The sequence below is a fragment of the Bos taurus genome, chromosome 4 (assembly GCF_002263795.3).
Source record: "Bos taurus isolate L1 Dominette 01449 registration number 42190680 breed Hereford chromosome 4, ARS-UCD2.0, whole genome shotgun sequence".
NCBI lineage: Eukaryota > Metazoa > Chordata > Mammalia > Artiodactyla > Bovidae > Bos > Bos taurus.
Window position 1 is genome coordinate 82,382,818 of NC_037331.1, and position 18,553 is coordinate 82,401,370.

The 18,553-nt window shown below is 40.2% G+C and overlaps 1 protein-coding gene across 2 annotated transcripts in view; it reads left to right on the forward strand.

Moving 5' to 3' along the window:
• Positions 1–18,553, forward strand: part of AMPH (amphiphysin) — a 212,848-nt gene that overhangs the window by 87,003 nt on the left and 107,292 nt on the right. The window contains exon 2 of one of the 2 annotated variants that reach the window (XM_059885736.1): positions 12,992–13,076. In XM_059885736.1, coding sequence (XP_059741719.1) covers positions 12,992–13,076 — 85 coding nt within the window. 2 annotated transcript variants of the gene reach the window in all.

Here is an 18,553-nt window from a genome sequence, read left to right on the forward strand (position 1 = left end):
TCGGTTATATTTATTGCTTAGTAAATTCATCAGGATGACTAATCTTGAAAGCTGTTCACTAAAAAGATTTGCAAGTGTTCATAGGTTACTTCTTTCTGGACATTATACTGATCGAACTGCAGTATTCCTTCCATTTGCTAACTAATCATATGTTATATATTATAAATTATGGCTTTAACAGGAGCATTGGAGTTGAAGGAAAAGAACCAACATTTTACAAAGCGATCTCATATTTGGATCTTTTTAAGAAGGCAGAAAAATACTTCTATAGTATTGCATATAATATAGTATGGAACCAATGTAGTCAGTAAAATCTAAAGAAATTATCTCATGAGAATGCACGCTGTGGAGAGGTTTTGCCTTAGAGTCATGGTCATTTATTTTTCTAAGAACATAGTATAGTTCTAATTTTTTTAAAATTTTGATTTCTGTTTTACACCAGAGACCCTGCATGGGATTTGGTTTCCCCATAAACATAGAATAAGACATATAGAAGCTAGTTGTTTGCAGGTGATTGTTTACTTTTTACTCTGATGGGAATTTACTTGGTGCCAAGGTCAAAGGTTTTGAAGGAAAGCACCCCTTTATTAGGACAAAAGTGAGTCATTCCAGCGTTAGTTTTCTATTCTGAAAGTTCGACTTTATGACTCTAAAGAGCTTTGGCATGGGATGTAGCATCCTTTTTTATTCTTCCTTCAAAATTGTTTTGACTATTCTGGGTCTTCTACATTTCCATATAAATTGTAGAATTATCTTGTCAATTTCCTCAATGAGCCTACCAGAGTTTTGGTTGTGATTACCTTGAATTCTCAGTGGAGGAAAATCAATATCTAAACAACACTGATGAAAAGATGATGTGCCAGGGATAAAAGTCCTGCAACCTTTAAAAAGGAAGAACAATTTGCCTTCAAAATAAGGCTGAAAATACCTACTAAACACTTTTTAAAGAGAATTATCCTTTGCTGACTGTAGAGCTAATGTTCCTAAAAAGCATCCTTGTTGGCAAAATCCTATTGTTGTGGAATCAGTATCTTTAGACTTGCTTATTGTGCAAATTGTTTCTGGTAGGATGGATTGTGCTGGTTTGTTTTTAGACCATTTTTACACTATGACGCAGCAGTGGTGCTTTTTTAGAAGTGCTTTGGGTTGCTTTTGTTCATTAAGGCTCATGGTTGAAAGGTAAAATGGATACTGGGAGAGTTGGGAATGGATAGCTGGGAATTTCAAGTGAAAGTGAAAGTTGCTCAGTCATGTCTGACTCTTTACGACCCCATGGACTATAGCCCTCCAGGCTCCTCTGTCTATGGGATTCTCCAGGCAAGAATACTGGAGTGGGTTGCCATGCCCTCCTCCAGGCCATCTTCCCAATTCAGGGATCAACCCCCTGTCTCTTGCATTGCAGGAAGATTCTTGACTGTCTTAGCCACCTGGGAAGCCCAATGACTTATGGAGAGGGTTACAGGAAACTAGCAAGGGATAGGAAAGGCTGCTGCATCTAGAAGGGTACTAGGGATCTTTGACCTCCAGGCCTAAAGAGGAAGGGGAAGGAGCTGTCATCAGAAGTTAGAGAGATGAAATTGTTGGAAGGGCCACCAGAAAGAGGGTAGATTGATGCGACTGCAGTCAAGCTGCAGGGAGGCAGCCAGGGGCACCAGTACCCAAACCTCTTTGCCTCTGCCCTTCCATCTTCGGCTGCCTTGATTTCCCATGGTTGACTCCAGCCAGGAGCCAGAAGGCCAGGGCTGGGTGTAATCCCTAGAGGTCCGAACCGGGTGAGGAGTGGGGAGTGTGGATCTGTAGGCATCAGTGCAGAGTATGCCCCACAGAAGGGTCTGCATGTATTTACAGATGGTCTGAACAGCTGGTAGAATTTTCTATGAGTATCACTCAAAGTCTACAGAAAACAACCATGTTCTTCTTACCCATCCTATCATGCAATAGTTTTTACACACCAAACTGTGCATAAAGTATTCCCCCATCAAGGCAAGAGTCTGGTGATGGAGCCCAAAGCAGCATACTCTTAGTACAATATTTCTTTGAAGGCTCAATATTTTAAATATTCAGATAAAGTTTGAGTTTAACATTATAAAATATTCCATGCTAACCATTCGAGCATGGTGATTCCAGCTCCAGAAGCTCAGATTAAATCTGAAAGTAGGCCTTCTCCAAACTGGTCAGTAGTTTCTATTCTTTAGTAATTCACTTCCTGCAGATCAGACTTTGAAAATAGCTGCAGAAAATGGAAAATCAAAGTGTAGAAACAAAATACAGAAATGTGTGCAGAAATAATGAGTGCTACACAATTGATTTACTGGTATCTTGTGGAGATTGCATGTTTACACGTGAGAAGTATTTTCAACTGAGCGCTCAGGAGGCTGAGTGCTCTGATAGGCAGCACTCACAGATGATAAGGAACATCATCTGTCTCACCCAAGTCTCCGAGCACCTTATGTTGCCACTCTGTTCAGTGCTCTTTGAATAAAGGTCATGAAGGCACTCAGAGTTCCTTCTTGTGACAGATCTTAAGAAAATGACTACAGAAACAAACTGGAATACCATTTGGTTTTCAGCTTAATTAGCAATCTCTCACTCTCTCTCTTCTTTTTTTTTTTTGACTTCCATTCAGACCTGCAATTTGTATAAAAATTTAAAAATCAGATTATTGTTAGTTTTGGATCAAGAAACATTAAAGGTAAACACCACCAGTGAAATTGCCTTTGAGTCACATCCTGATGGGTCCCTCTAAAATCCTTGGTAATGATGAGCCCTGGCATTTGGAGTGTGTTGTGTGGCTTTTGGGGGTCGTTTAGGAAACCTGTGAAACTGGGGTGGTATTCCAATCTGAGATTACTGAGAATGTGATTTCTAAAGTTCTTTAAGCACCCTGTATCTTTCTCTTTGTATTAATTCACAATGTGAGGCAGGAAGGGTCAAGTTACCAAAGGCATCATTAATTAAAAAAAAAAAAAAAGGAGTTTGTTTGAAGAAGGCCAGTGTCCTTTCTGATATTTCAGTGCCCTCAGTGCAGACTTGGGCGTGAGGATATATTCATACCATTCTTTCCACCAAAAGTTTGGGAAACAGTGAAGTGCTTGCCCGTAGAACACTTTGGAACAAGTAGCTAGGGCTTCCTTGGTGGCTCAGGGTAAAGAATCCACCTGCCATTGCAGGTGACACAGGTTTGATCCCTGGTCCAGGAAGGTCCTACATGCCATGGAGCAACTGAGCCCATGTCCTACAACTGTTGAGCCTGTGCTCTAGAGCCTTGGAATCACAACTTCTGAGCCCACGTGCTTCAACTGTTGAAGGCTGCGTTCCTGGATCTGTCCTCCACAACAAGAGAGGCCGCCACAATGAGAAGCCTGCACACCACAACTAGGGAGTGACCCCCACTCACTGCAACTAGAGAAAAGCCCATGCAGCAAAAATTAAATAAACAGAGTTATTAGAACAAGTGACTATACTGCACTCCTCTGTACCTGAGGTTGTATTTTGTTTTATTTTTTTGTGTCACTTGTTGCTAAGACACTCTTTGTGGTCTGATCTCTAATGTTCTTATAATGAGGTGATGTCCTCCCAGGCTTTTTGCCAATCTGAAGCCAGTTGGACCTTTACTTTTAAGTAAGGGTAGAGTGGGGAGAATGCATATTTTGTATAACCCATGTCCACTCACTCAGGGTATTTGAATGACTATAGTGACCTATTTTGGATGGAGATGGCGTTGGATGGTTCCGTTTAACAAAAGTATGGATACAGCAGTTGTAATATTGATAGATGACGTGACCAAACCCAGAGGGACAGAGGGGCACCCCCGGATTCCTAGAGAAGAAGAAGGAGTTGGCTGCCAAAGTTCACAATACATTCATCTTTGCTACATCAATATTCCTTGTTTTCTTTTTTAACAAGATTTTTTTTAAGTCAGAGGACTAAGATGTCCTCAACTATAAAGGATTGGGGAGGGTAGAAGAGAGTGAAAATCAAACATGATACCTCACCAGGTAGACCCTGATGGAGAGCAGCTTTGCCTGGTGTTTACTGTATCTGCATTTGAGGGGCCCACCTCCCTTATTTCTATCTCCTTTCCAGGCTCCTGACCTTTTTTCCTCTCATTCCAGCCAGTCAGTCAGTGTTAGTTGTTCAGTCGTGTCTGACTCTTTGTGACCCCACAGACTGTATGTAGCCCGTCAGGCTCCTCTGTCCATGGAATTCTCCAGGCAAGAGTACTGGGGTGGTTGCCATTCCCTTCTCCAGGGTATATTCCTGACCCAGGGATTGAACCAGGGTCTGCTATATTGCAGGCAGATTTTTTACCATCTGAGCCACAAACTGCTTTGTAATTCCTGATTGCCCCTACCCCACTTATGATAAATCTGCTTATGTCTGAGACTTGTACTTTCTCTCTACCATATGTTCTTCTCGAAACTGTTTAAGCCTGAAGGCCACCCAAGTGGGATGGAAGGCTGTGAGGCTTTCCTCTCTCATCTCTTCTTATTTACTTCCCTAAAAGTCTTTCCCAGAATTAACAAGAAGACTCATGCCAACCTCTTGAGAGGCTTTGGTGACGTGATGGCTAATGTACTGTTGAAATCTGCCAGGGCAGGAAGTGGATGTCATAGCGGTGCTGAAATACATCCTGCAGAGGACTAGGTGAAGGGCAAGGCGCAAGACTTTGACAGGCACCTGAATCGTACCAAAGGATGACTCGTCTTGTTCCTCTCAAGTTAGGGCACATTAAAGCCACTTATTTAGATTTTGAAACATATACTCAAAGAGGTCAAGGGACTAGTATCCTGAAGTTTGGGAAACATGCCCATAGGACCCTTTAGAACAAGCAGCTACCCTGTACTTGCAGGTACCTGGTGGTCACCCTTCAGTCCAAGGTTATGGATCTTTGCACAGCATCAGAGTGAGCACTTGATAAATGGATAGGTGAGTATACAGACAAATATTAATGAATGAATCACCTGGGTGAGGGCAGTGGTGGAAGACCAACTCTCTGCCTTCTATCCAAAAAAGGCCATGTCATCCCATGTAGTTGATTCCTGGGTTCTGTGGATAATGTATACAAAATCTGATATGCTCTTCTTTTTTTTTTTTTTTCAAAGACAGAAAAGTGAAGAGAGAGGCACTTCTTTGTTCAGAGAATTGTAATTAAATTATAGGATTATTACTCTGACTTTCTGGATTAAGGAAGTATGACTCACACAGAGTTGGAAGCTTGTCTGGTCTAAGCCCTAATCAAATGCATGAATCTCTCTAGGGCACCCCGGAGGCCAATGCTGCAGAATTCTTTCCACCATCACCCTCATCCCAATATAAAGCTGTACATAAAAATGTGTCTCTGACACCCCCAATGGCTTTCATCTTGAATTACTTTGTTGTCTGCATTTCTGCATTCCCTCCTCTTATCAGTTTCCCACTTTGGATCACAGGACTGGTTTTCTTGTTTAGAGTCATAAATTTCTTGACCTTCTTCGATCTTTCCCCTAATTAAAAAAAAGGGGTTTCCATGTGGAATGGAAGCTTGTGAATTTTTTGCCTTTGATTTTGAATGCCAGCTACTTTCTTTGAAACCTGTGTACACAGTATTCCATTCCTAATTTTAACATATGGATAGAAGGCAAGTATTACTTTTATAATGGTCAGTATTTAATTTGTACTGGTCTCTGAGAATTTGAAATTTGGTCAGAATTTTGGCTTTACAGTAAGAGGAAACTATCCAAATTAAAAAGAGTTCTAAATTTTTAGGGACTTGACTTGGACACTTTACACGTGAACACTTGCTCTAGAAAAGTATGTGAGATTCACATCATTGGAGCAGCCATTGTAATTTAAGCTGAACAACCAACTGCTTTGGAGACACTGAAAGAAGCTTTATTAGTTGAAATAGTCCAAGTTACCATAGTCTTGCTTTCCCTTCCTGTTTAATTTTTTAAAAAAGATTTTGATGTGGATCATTATTGAATTTGTTACAGTGTTGCTTCTGCTTTATGTTTTGGTTTTTTGGCTCAGAGGCATATGGAATTTTAGCTCTTTGACCAGGGATGGAACCCACACCACTTACATTGGAAGGCAGTCTTAACCACTGAACTGCCAGGGAAGTCCCTTTCCTGTTTAATTTTTTATTTGCCTGTGTCATAGTCTCTTTCAGAATCAGATCAGAACTTCTGAACTTAGGGCTGAGAGTGAGAAGCTAAGCACCCAGTCAGCCCTATAGGAATATTTTGGAATCTCACTGAAAGGAAAGGCAGTTTGAAAAAGCAACTTCAACTTAGAATATTATTTTGCATTTGAAAACCTTTAGCAACAAGAGTAACAACAGAAATCCTATTGTGTCAAAATAGGAAAGCATCAATGGAGATGAAATCATCTAAGACCTAAATCCTAAACCAAAATGCACCAGGCTTGGAATTTCTTCCTCTTGCCTAAGGAGGAGGAAGATGTGTCGTGTTGTCAAAATCTGAGTATCAGACGCTTGAATATACAGTAGTAATCCTCTTGTAGTATCAGTGATGCCAAACCGTTCAGGCTTAATTGGTATTTTCAGCATAACTAGTAGTGAGGTGAAGGAGAAAGGCCACCTAAATTATGAACACACTTTGAAATATTGTGATATTAAACAAGGTAAAAGAATTTTATTTTTTGGTCATCTCAATTCTAGGTTTCATTGACCTTGGTGCCACAGATACTTTCTTTTTTTCTAATTTTATTTAATTTAACTTTACAATATTGTATTGGTTTGCACATCAATCTTACTACCTATGTCAAGGCTGCTGGAGAAAAATCATGAAACTGCTTGAACATGGGTACCACTCAGCAGTGGTTTCTGCCTCACCTGAGCCTTCGGTTCCATCCAGAATTTCTGCTGCGTGTTTCTGGTTCTTACCTTTTACAGTCCCAAATCTAAACCATTCCCACCTCCCTGGGAAGAGAATCTGATTGTCACCAGATGACCCACTCGGCCGCCACAGTGGAAATGAGGTCATCCTTGACTCACCTCTGTCCTTACCCTTTGGGTCTCATAAGCCATGGTGTTCTGTGTGTTTGCTTTGCGAGGATTGTGTTTTATCTGTTCCTTAGCTCCAGCTGTTTTACTGCCTAAACTATTCAAACAGCTCCTTAACTGGACTTACTTTTCCAGTCATTCTCTCTTCTAATCTGTCCTTAATACTGTCACCAAGGAGCACAAATTTAATCATGTAGCTGCCTCCAGGGAAGAGACACTCTTCGTTGGCTTCCCACGGTCTATACAAGCAGATTGAAGTCTTTAGGCTTGCAGACGAAGCCTTCCCATAACCTGCCCTCTGCCTAGCATGCTGGCCACATCTGTCCTAGTTCCACTGTAGCACCCATGCTCAAGCCTGTCAAATGACCACAGTCTGGGGAACACAGCTGGCTCTTACGCAGTCCCTACCACAGGGTTTGCAAGCAGTCTTCAGCAAGTCAATATCAGTTGGAGATAGAAACAAACATTCTTCTCTGAGTTCTATTCATTGAGATTTGTATTCTTCTCTAGGGAAACTGTCTAACATTATACATTGATTATGGATTCAAGAATTAGAAGGTATTTGAAATATTATGACTTATTCTATTCATGTTTTCAATAAATAAATTCCTTTTCTAAAACTTCTAACTCTTCTGGTAAGCTGCTAAGTTGCTTCAGTCGTGTCCGACTCTCTGTGACCCCATAGATGGCAGCCCACCAGGCTCCCCCGTCCCTCGGATTCTCCAGGCAAGAGCACTGGAGTGGATTGCCATCTCCTTCTCCAATGCATGAAAGTGAAAAGTGAAAGGGAAGTTGCTCAGTCGTGTCCGACTGTTCATGATCCCATGGACTGCAGCCTACCAGGCTCCTCCATCCATGGGATTTTCCAGGCAAGAGTACTGGAGTGGGGTACCATCGCCTTCTCCGTCTAACTCTGGGTTAAGCTCAAATAACTCAAGGACAGTGAGCTCATTACCTTAACCAACAAACTATTTAATTTCTAGGAACACATGATAGAAATTTCTGGTGAAAACATTTTCTTGATATAGCTTTTACCTGTCCATGTTGGTTTTTTTTTTAATACCATTTATTTAATTTATTTATTTGACTGCACCAGGTCTTCATTGCAGCATTGTGGGATCTTTAGTTGCCGCATGCAAACTCTTAGTTGCGGCACGTGGGATACAGTTCCCCGACCAGGGATCGTACCTGGGCCCCCTGCACTGGAAGCAGGGAGTCTCAGGCCCTGGACCACCAGGGAAGTCACCCTTTGCTGGTTCTTGATCTTGGTTTCTTATTGGGAAAAGTCCAATCCTTCTTCCTTATGTTGGTTCTTCGGGTATCTGAAGACAGCAGTACTTTCTCCCCGGTAATATATTAATTAAAGAATCTGCCTGCAATGCAGGAGACAGGGGTTCGACCCCCGAGTGGGTAAGATCCCCTGGAGAAGGGAATGGTTACCCTCTCCAGTATTCTTGCCTGGGGAATTCCATGGATAGAGGAGCTTGGTGGGCTATAGTCCATTGGGTCGCAAGGGTCAGGCATGACTAAGCGACTAGCAGGCAGTGTGCAAATTGTGTCACGTATGCCTCTTACCTTATGGTGTCAGCTCTCTGCCTTTCTGGGGGCCCTTTCAGCTGGCTCAAGGTTGTCTATGTATCTTTGTGTTTACCAACTAGTCAACCACAGAGAGGCTTTCAAGACTGCTCTCCTCGTATCTCTTAGGCTTGTTAGTGCAATCTGAGATTATGTTAGATTGGCAACAGTGTCACTTTGTCAACTCATATTGACTGTCAGCTGAAATTACTCCTTATTTCTACGTAAGGGCAGAAACCGTGTATTCTTAACATCCATCATGTTGTATTATAGTTGAAAGTTGAATACAGTCTGGTACTTAGACAATTATATTTTGACCTACATTTAATCCTTGTTACATTTTAACTGTTAAAGTTCTTTTTGTGAATCCTTATTCTCAGCATGTAACATACCCAATATCCTCCCCAGCTTTTTGCCAATATAAGTTTAGGCCATTGACAAGTTATTTAATCAGGTTAGATTATATCTGTAATAAGAGTAGACATTTATTGAGCATTATTTATTTGCTGGGCTTCCCTGGTGGCTCAGTAGAAAAGAACCTGCCTGCCAGTGCAGGAGATGTAAGTTTGATCCCTGGGTTGGGAAGATCACCTGGAAGAGGAAATGGAAACTCATTCCAGTATTTTTGCCAGGATAATCCCATGGATGGAGGAACCTGGTGGGCTACAGTCCATGCGGTCGCAAAAGAGTTGCGTCACAAAAGAGTTGCGTCGCAAAAGAATCGCACACAACTCAGTAACTAAACAGCAACAGCAACAGCAACAATTATATGGCAGGCACCAAAGCTCTGCCTTTCCACGTGTATCCTTGGTAGTTTCATACAGTACTGTTGATAACCCTCTCTTTACACACAAACCACTGAATCAGACATAGGTCCTAAGGGCTGCCTTTGGAAATCTTTCTTCCAGTTGATAGTAATTCACTCATCAATTTCTTTTGAGGAGAGTCTTTCAGCCAGTTACTAACAATCTTCTCACTTATACTATGATCTAATACATAAATCTCTTACATACAGGCTATCAGTATGATAAACTCCTGATTATTTATCTTTATGATTTTTTTCTGATTATTTTAGTAACATGTGACCTTTGAGGAAATAATGGCAAATATAGCAAATTATAAAGAAAAATAATAATCACTCTAAATCTTACCATCCAAGAATAACAACTGTTAACTTTAAAAGATTCCATATGCATGTTTGATCATATTTTTTATGCTTATTGCTTATTCCCTAGTTACAATGTCCAGTTCTTTGAGAAATTTAGTGTTTTCTGCTCTGTCTCTCAAAGAAACTCTTAACTGAGAAGAGATTATTAGCTGATAGAGTGATTATTTGTCCTTTTAGTAGTTATGTTACTGGATTCGTCCAACTCTGTTTAAATAATAAGTTTGCAATGAGGAATAATATATCTTTCATATTATTCATATGTGGTATTGGTTTGTGATATGAAATTGAGTGAAGTTGAGTAATTGGTAATATATGTGAGTCTATGTAAGTTTTTTTTTAATCTTTATTAATGTGAAAGGGAGGAATATTAGCATATGTTATAAACAATTAGCTTTAGAGTCAGTCAGTCAGTTCAGTCACTCAGTCATGTCCGACTCTTTGCGACACCATGAATCGCAGCACACCAGGCCTCCCTGTCCATCACCAACTCCTAGAGTTCACTCAGACTCATGTCCATCGAGTCAGTGATGCCATCCAGCCATCTCATCCTCTGTCATCCCCTTCTCCTCCTGCCCCCAATCCCTCCCAGCATCAGAGTCTTTTCCAATGAGTCAACTCTTCACATGAGGTGGCCAAAATACTGGAGTTTCAGCTTTAGCTTTAGAGTAGAATAAAATAATCATTTTTTACTTACATACTTAGAATAATTACTATTTACCTGCAAAGAAAATTTATTTCTTGGAAGAATTTGCAAGGACTCTGTGTTGTTGGGTAAATACTTCCATACTTGGGTTTATTTAAGACATTCTAAACTGGTCTCGGAGAAGGCAATGGCACCCCACTCCAGTACTCTTGCCTGGAAAATCCCATGGACGGAAGAGCCTGGTAGACTGCAGTCCATGGGGTCGCTAGGAGTCAGACACGACTGTATAACTTTCAAGTAGACAACCTGAGCGACTTCACTTTCACTTTTCACTTTCATGCATTGGAGAAGGAAATGGCAACCCACTCCAGTGTTCTTGCCTGGAGAATCCCAGGGACGGGGGAGCCTGGTGGGCTGCCGTCTTTGGGGTCGCACAGAGTCGGACACGACTGAAGAGACTTAGCAGCAGTAGCAGCAGCAAACTGGTCTAAGGAATTCTCAATTTGTACAAGATTATATCTTTGATTTTAGGAAATAAATTAACATAAGCTGATGTAAAACTTAGCCATTGTTGTTGTTTAGTCGCTAAGTCGTATCTGACTCTTTTGTAATCCCATCGAATGTAGCCCACCAGGCTCCTCTGTCCACAGGATTCTCCAGGCAAGAAAACTGGAGTGGGTTGTCATTTCCTTCTCCAAAGCGTCTTCCTCACGCAGGGACTGAACTCATGTCAGTCATCCACCTTGTCATCCAACTCATGTCGTCCACCTTGCGTTGGCAGGTGGATTCTTTTCCACTGAATGGGCTGGGAAGCCCTAAAACTTAGCTATAGAAAGTGCTTTGTTTGAATATATGTTTTAACGCCCAAATGTTTATGCTTCAGGAAAATATATCTGGTAATGCTGTAGGGAATACGAACTCCGAGAAGGCAACGTTTATGGAGCTCTTGTAAATTCTTAGAGAAGTCAGTATTTTAGACCCTAGATATGGGAACCTTAAATAGTGATCCCCATGGGACTCTCAGGGTCCTTCTGCTGTGGCCCAAGGTAACTTTCTGCTATGTTTCTGAGAACCGTTTCTTCTGTTTCTTCTGATACCCAGCCCTGTGCTCTAGGAAAACAGAACCACTTACGCCCAGTCCATCATAATTTTTCCAGTGGTCCTTCTTTTGGTGCTTCCTTGGCTGGAATGTACTCTGCCCCGTTCCCTTCTGCTGGAGTTCCCAGCACATTTTCAAAGTTGTAGTTGATTACAGTGTTATGTTAGTTTCTGGTATACAGCAAAGTGATTCATATATGTGTATATATTTTTCCATAGTCTTTTCCATTATGGTTTATTACAACACACTGAATATAGTTCCCTGTGCTATACAGTAGGACCTTGTTGTTTATGTATTTTATATATGGTAGTTTATTTCTGCTAATACATAATTCCTAATTCATTCCTCCTCCACCCCCTTTCCCCTTTGGTAACCATGTTTGTTTCCTATATCTATGAATCTGTTTCTGTTTGTGCTATAAGTAAGCACAAATAAAAATAAATCTGTAAAAAAATGTGTGCTGTATTTTAGATTACACATACAAGTGATATTATACGGTGTTTTCTTTCTCTTATTTCACTTAGTTTGATACTCTCTAGGTCCATCCATGTTGCTGCAAATGGCGTTTCTTCACTCTTTTCTTGCTGAGTAGCATTTCATTGTATATACGTACCGCATCTCCTTTATCTATTCATGTGTTGATGTATATTTAAGTTGCTACAATCTCTTGGCTATTGTAAATAGTGCTGCAATGAACATTGGGGTGCATGTATCTCTTTGAATTACAGTTTTGTTAAGATATATGCCCAGGAGTGGAATTGCTGGATTCCAGCACATTTTGAATAATCTCAACCAGCATTACCTGAAGGGATATTGCTTCTAACATCTTGTAACCCCTTCATGTTGCTTATTACACATTGTCTTGATTTATTTGTAATCTTGCCTTGTCTACTTCATTAGATAATAAGTTTCTTAAGATTAAGTCCTAGAGCCTTGTTTTATTCATTTATATATTTCTGGGTGACCAGTGCTTCATATGGGCCTTGTGCTCCCAGGGCCTTCTTTGAGCAATTATTGAATTAAAGGGTCTATCAGGAGATGGTGGGGGAGAATTTACCATGTACCTGGCTCCAGTAATTCTAAAACCATCCTCTATGAAATAGGCTAATACTTTCCTCAAATAACTTTGGTTCATTGTTTAACCAAAAATTGAGCTACTATTATGCTTCAAGCATTGTGCCAGATACTTTGGACAAAAGGACAAGGCCTAGTTTTTGTCTTTAAGACATGTACAACCTACTGGAGAAAAGCTATGTGAATAAATAAATATTTCAGTATAGCATGACTCTTCCTCGATGTCATTGAGCTTTTGAGTGGCAGAACTGTGCTTAAAATCCAAGTCTGTCCAACTCCAAAGGCAATGAGACATGATGCTTCCAGAATAGAAAAACTAGCAGTGTTAAGAGGGAGATCTCCTCAGAAAAGTGAAACAATAGCCTTCTTCCACAGATTGTTGAAAACATTAGTAAATAGAGCCATTTTGTTTTGTTCACGAACTAGGTCCTTCAGAAGCTTGGGAAAGCTGATGAGACAAAAGATGAACAGTTTGAAGAATATGTCCAGAACTTCAAACGGCAAGAGGCAAGTACATTTATCTAGTTTCTGGAGTGGGAAATGGGTTGACTTTGTGTTTTAGTGTGTAAATGAAATGCTTTGATGTTGAAGAAAGAACTCATTCACTGGGCTTGGTATTAACTAATTCTGTAGACGTTTTCTGTGTAAGGCAAAGAGGTAGTGGGCACTGCAGGAAGAAGATTTGTGTTTTAGAATCTCAGGAGATAGAGACTTTGCTTTCCTGGAGCTCTTCAATACAGATTACTGATCTCAAGGAAAGGCGATCTTTTTAGTGGTTTATATTCCACTAAATATTATCAGTAGTTAAATATTTCTGGCATAATTACTTCAGTTGCTGGATGCATCAAGATCACGAATTCTCGATAGAGATTATATCTCCTTAAGAGGGAGAAAACTGGTTCTTGTTGGATGAAATGTACTCTTTTTATGAGAACACGTCACATAAATACTGATAGTATAACTGCGGTATTAAGATTATATGAAGGGGTATGATTAGGAAAAAAAAAATGCCCAAAACATTTCCTCAAGGGCGGCGATAATGAGAAAAGTTTGAAAAACGCAATTTGTGATATTTGTTCCTTTCTTAGGGTGCTACATGTTTAACAGTAGTAGTAGTGCTCAGTTGCTCAGTTGTGTTCAACTCTTTGCCACCCCATGGACTGTACCCTGCCAGGCTCCTCTGTTCATGGGATTTCCCAGGCAAGAATACTGGACTGGGTTGCCATTTTCTTCTCCAGTGTTTAATAGACACATGAATAAATAAGCTATTTTGAAAATTATTTGTTTATATCACTAGGGCTTGATTCATGGTTAGCATATCACCTGTAGAGAGCAGGCATTAGAGTCAGGGAAAAGGAAGCAGGGCCCTCTCAGGTTAGAAAATTCAATTTAGATGTGGGCTGGAACAACCAACTTTGGAAAGTGGGGTTTGGACATGAGGACAATGTAAGGACATGGGTTTATTTCTCTGCTTTTGTTGTAGCCACCAATGTCTACAGATGAAATTGTGGCTTCAGAGATAAGTATGCACGGCGTCAGTGATGACAACTTAGAAATGGAAAATCAGCACAGGTTTTATGTCACTCCCTTTGCTTCTGTTTTCAGATCCTTGACCCTGGAGGTTTCTTTTTTCCATTTGTGTATCAGAGTTTTTGACTGCATTCTAACTGGAGACAGGCTGTTTCTTTTCCTCACCCACAGGCAATATAAAATCCAGGAGGTAGAACCAGGTAGACTAGTCTCCACCAAAGCACATTCCTGAGTGTCTCCAATTTCATTCTAAGACTACAGGTTGGACAGATAGGAACTCAATTTAATATGAATGACAGTGATCTCATTCTATCTGAAAATGTGGAAAGAGAGGAGAGTTGGAGAAGAAAGCAGTAATAGAGAGAAAACTAGTTCTTATCCAAATCACTAAATATTATAGAGAACTTTGGATTTATGAAGGTAGAAGAGAGAATTCTTAGAGAAATGTTGGGTGTTGGCCCATAGAAGAAGGCACCCCCCCCCCCACCCCCAGCAAAGTCTCCTCCAGGAGAACAGATTCTCCATGTTCCCTTATGTCCTCATTTGGTGAGTTCTCTTACGTTTTTCATGCACTAAGATAGGGCTCGTGCAGATTATTGACTTGGATGGCAGCAACTTCCCATAGATAAACTTGTCAATCAGTGCCCTTGTTACTTTGCAGGGAGGTCCCCAATGTCTGCTTGAAGGGACTGGATTTGGATAGAAGAAGTGACTCATGTTTATAGTTTTTCATACTTGAGGATTACACTCTTTGCTTTGAAGCTTGGTCTTCCTGTCTAGTGTGTCCCTGTGGAGCTAATTAGTTCTCTGCTGTTAGATTTTTTTTCTCTCTCCGTTTTATTATAGTATGATATTTTAGCACCCCTGAAGGCTGACCTTGGGAAGCATGAAGCTCAGGAATGCATTCATGTAAGGTAGTACTTTGCATTTTCCAGTTCCGGTGAATTTTTAGTTCTTTTTGGACTTTGTTGACTGAACAAGGTGAAGACTGTTTTTTGTCTAATGTATTAGAGAAAAGTGCAGTTGGCTGAGTCATCAACTTTTATCAGTTTAATACTGCTCTGCCATCTATTCCTGTCACTTTATACATTATCAAATATTGTGGAGCCAATAGTAAGTATGCTGTTATTCTTGAAGAACAGCATCTAAGTTCTGGCAAGATCATTAGCAGATTTCAGGATGCAGGTAAAACTTCAACATTTAGGGAAATTTAAACAAGCAATTCTACTTTATAAGAATAAAATGAGCAGAATGGAAATGTAGGAATAGTATTTCTCAGGGAGTCTCCTGACCCTATTTGGTTCCCTTTGGAAATACTCTGCATCAAAACCATCTTGCATTTGTCGATCTTGCTCATTTTGATATTTTCTGTTTTAATCAGAAAGAGTAAATTGTAGTCATTTTCATGCCACAAGGAGGGAGGGAACCTTAACCTTGTTGGTAGATAGAGGGAGAAAAGGAAAAAAGGAGGGTGTGGGAGGAAGTTGAGGAGACTGTTTATTAATCTATCGAAATATATTAAAGTTTGGGAAGAATGGCTGAAGACTGAATTTATTAATACTCTAGAGGGAAAAATCCCTTTAATCCCCAGTACATATTGGTGACCACTTCCCATCCACTGCATATGCTGAAAAAAGGCATAGTCCTTGTGTAGAAATATTAACCAAGGATGAAGGATCTATCAAGATTGTGGTGACCTCTGCAAAGCCTACTATTTTTAGTATTAATGTGAATCATTATTCTAAAGGCAGAAGGCGTTATATTTAAAGATTTTTTTGATGTGGACCATTTTTGAAGTTTTTATTGAATTTGTTTACAATATTTTTTTCTGTTTTATGTTTGGGGTTTTTGGCCATGAGACAGGTGGGATTTTAACTCCCAGACCAGGGATTAAACCCACGCCCACTGTGTTGAAAAGCAGTCTTAACCAGCGGACTCCCAGGGAAGTCCCCGAAGGCATTATCTTACAGCTGCATTCTCTGAGGACATTGACCTAGGACATCTAGATTTATTTTTTCTGTGTATATGTATTTCAAATCCAAAAAGATATTATGTATAGTATAAAGTGAACTTTTTTTTTTTGGATTGGTACATTATATTATAGTCATCTGACCGTACTCAATTAGTATTACATCAATAGTAAACTACTAAAATGTTCTAGAAAGTATTCAAACATTTTGGGCTTGCTTTTAAATTCTCTTGAAGAAAATCATAAAAGTCCTTATAGTAATTCGTATAATTCCCTGCAGTAATTCCCTGCTCGTTCATGGTGGAAATGGGTCTGTGTTTGAGCTTGAGCTTGAGGCTTAGCTTTTATCTTATTCCAACTCCCAATTCTCTTTTTAATGCCAGACTTATTTTCCTAAAAGTTATTTGATTTGTGTTAGCCCAGAAGCCTGGTTGAAGGGTCTGTGCATATGCTGTCATTGTCCACTGTGCTCCACGTTGTCATGGATTTTGTGGTCTAGATTTTATGAACAGCTCAGTTAGGACAGGGAGGAAGGGAGAGGAGGGTCCAGCAAGTGGAAATCAAGTGAATCACTCTCACCCCCTGAGAATTCAGGGCTTTCCATGGACAAGTGGTAAGGAAAGCAAGGATTAGAAATATCCAGCAGGAAGAATGAGATGTAACTTTACCCTTTCCTTCCCAGAGGGTTTGTTTCCTTTCTTACCAACACTGCTGACAAGTAGCAGAAAAGACTGCTGTGAGTGTTGGGTGCTTTCGTGTCAGTTCACTGGAGTGCCTGCTAACGACTGTGTTAAGGAATCCAGAGTAGGTCCCCAAGTAAAAGAAAGGTCTTTGGGTTCTCTCCTTCCTGTCCGTAAACTTGCCCACTAAGATACCATGCTTGTGGCCGATGTGCAGTTTACAACAAAATAATAACCCTGGGGCTGGTGGGGCCCAGATAACCAACTCACATTTCAGCGAGTGCAGATGTGGGAGCCCTAATGGAGGCACAGTCTGAAATTAGACCTTCTCATACAGAGGGGAAGGGAATCAATCTCACTTCTGCTCCCATCTCCACGGCTTCTCAGTTCCCACTGAAATTCTGTGTAGCTCTTATGCCCACCACCAGGTGACGGCCTATTTGGTGTAACACAGATGAAGAAGGGGAGAGATATTGGGACGTTGAAATCTCTCCAGTTTGGAGGACCCACAGCCAGTGATTCTCATTATTAGGATAATCCATTGTCTGGAAGCTGGAGTCATGTCTTCAATACTGATCTCTCCTCTGCCCAGGGGTCCTATGTGGCTGCTTTCATCTTTTTCTCTGTACAGAATCTAGTGCTTTACACATAAACTTTAAAACATTTGTCAAACTTGAAGCTGAATTAATGGCAGAAATGATCATTTGGAGCATGTTCCTAGAGCACGTTTTTATTTCTGGAATGGAAGAAGTGTTGAATAGTGTGTGAATATTTGTAAGCAGTTTCATGACATTTTTTAGGACATATGTCCATAAATAGTTAAAAATTACAGAATAGAAGTTTGAAAAAAAGAGTTAACATGAAATGTACTCCTACAGTGTGTTAATGTGTGGATAAAATTTTTATTTATGGCAAACCACATTTACATACTGAAAAATTCTTTGATTTTCTTGAGCCGATATCCTAGAGCTATTTCTTTGTAACACAGATAACCGTGATATAAAAAGGAATAATTGGTTGTTCCTATGTCTGATGGTGTTATTTAGGGCCTGCCTGCTAGCTTCTAAGCTGTTCTTCCACTTTCTCCACTGCAGATGCTTTGTTATGATTGAACTATCCTTGCCTGTCCTGCCATCTCCATATGTTCAAGTTCCACCTTTGCTTAGGGTCAGTTTACAAGATATTTCTTACCTAATGTCTGTCCAGTCTCCTCAGCCAGGTTCTCTCTTTCTCTGTGTCCTCCAGAGTACATTTTCTTTTTTTGTAACTTATCCAATAGCTCTTGTTCCATTTTTTTTAATATGACAGTTATTTTAGGTGTGCATCTATATCCTCATTAGGTTATAAAATTTTTAAAGGAAAGCAGCCTGTTGCAGTCATTAAAGAAATCTGTGTTCTCCAGCACCTGCTAGTGCTTGGTCAGTATATCCCTCCTTGTCACACATATCTCTGTATTCACCTTTTGTCTTAGATTTTCCATGCCTCCTCCCTCATTCAATATCAAAGCCTCCCTTCATTATCGTCTACTTCATCTCTTTGATCCTAGTTTTTGGCAGCAAATAGCCCTTGGACAGTGTCTCACATTGCCTGGACTTGATTCTAACCTGAGTTATCAAGACTAGAGAAAGGCTCTGGTCCCCTCCCTAGATTTTAAAGCTGCCCTAGTTCCATGCTACTCCATAATTATCAGCTGGTATGTACAGTATTTTCCATCTTCTAAGAGCTTTATTTACTTTTAGTCACAATATAGTAAGTCATTGTAATTATGCAGAATGTTATTCAGTCCTTGAATCCCAGTTACATTCTCCA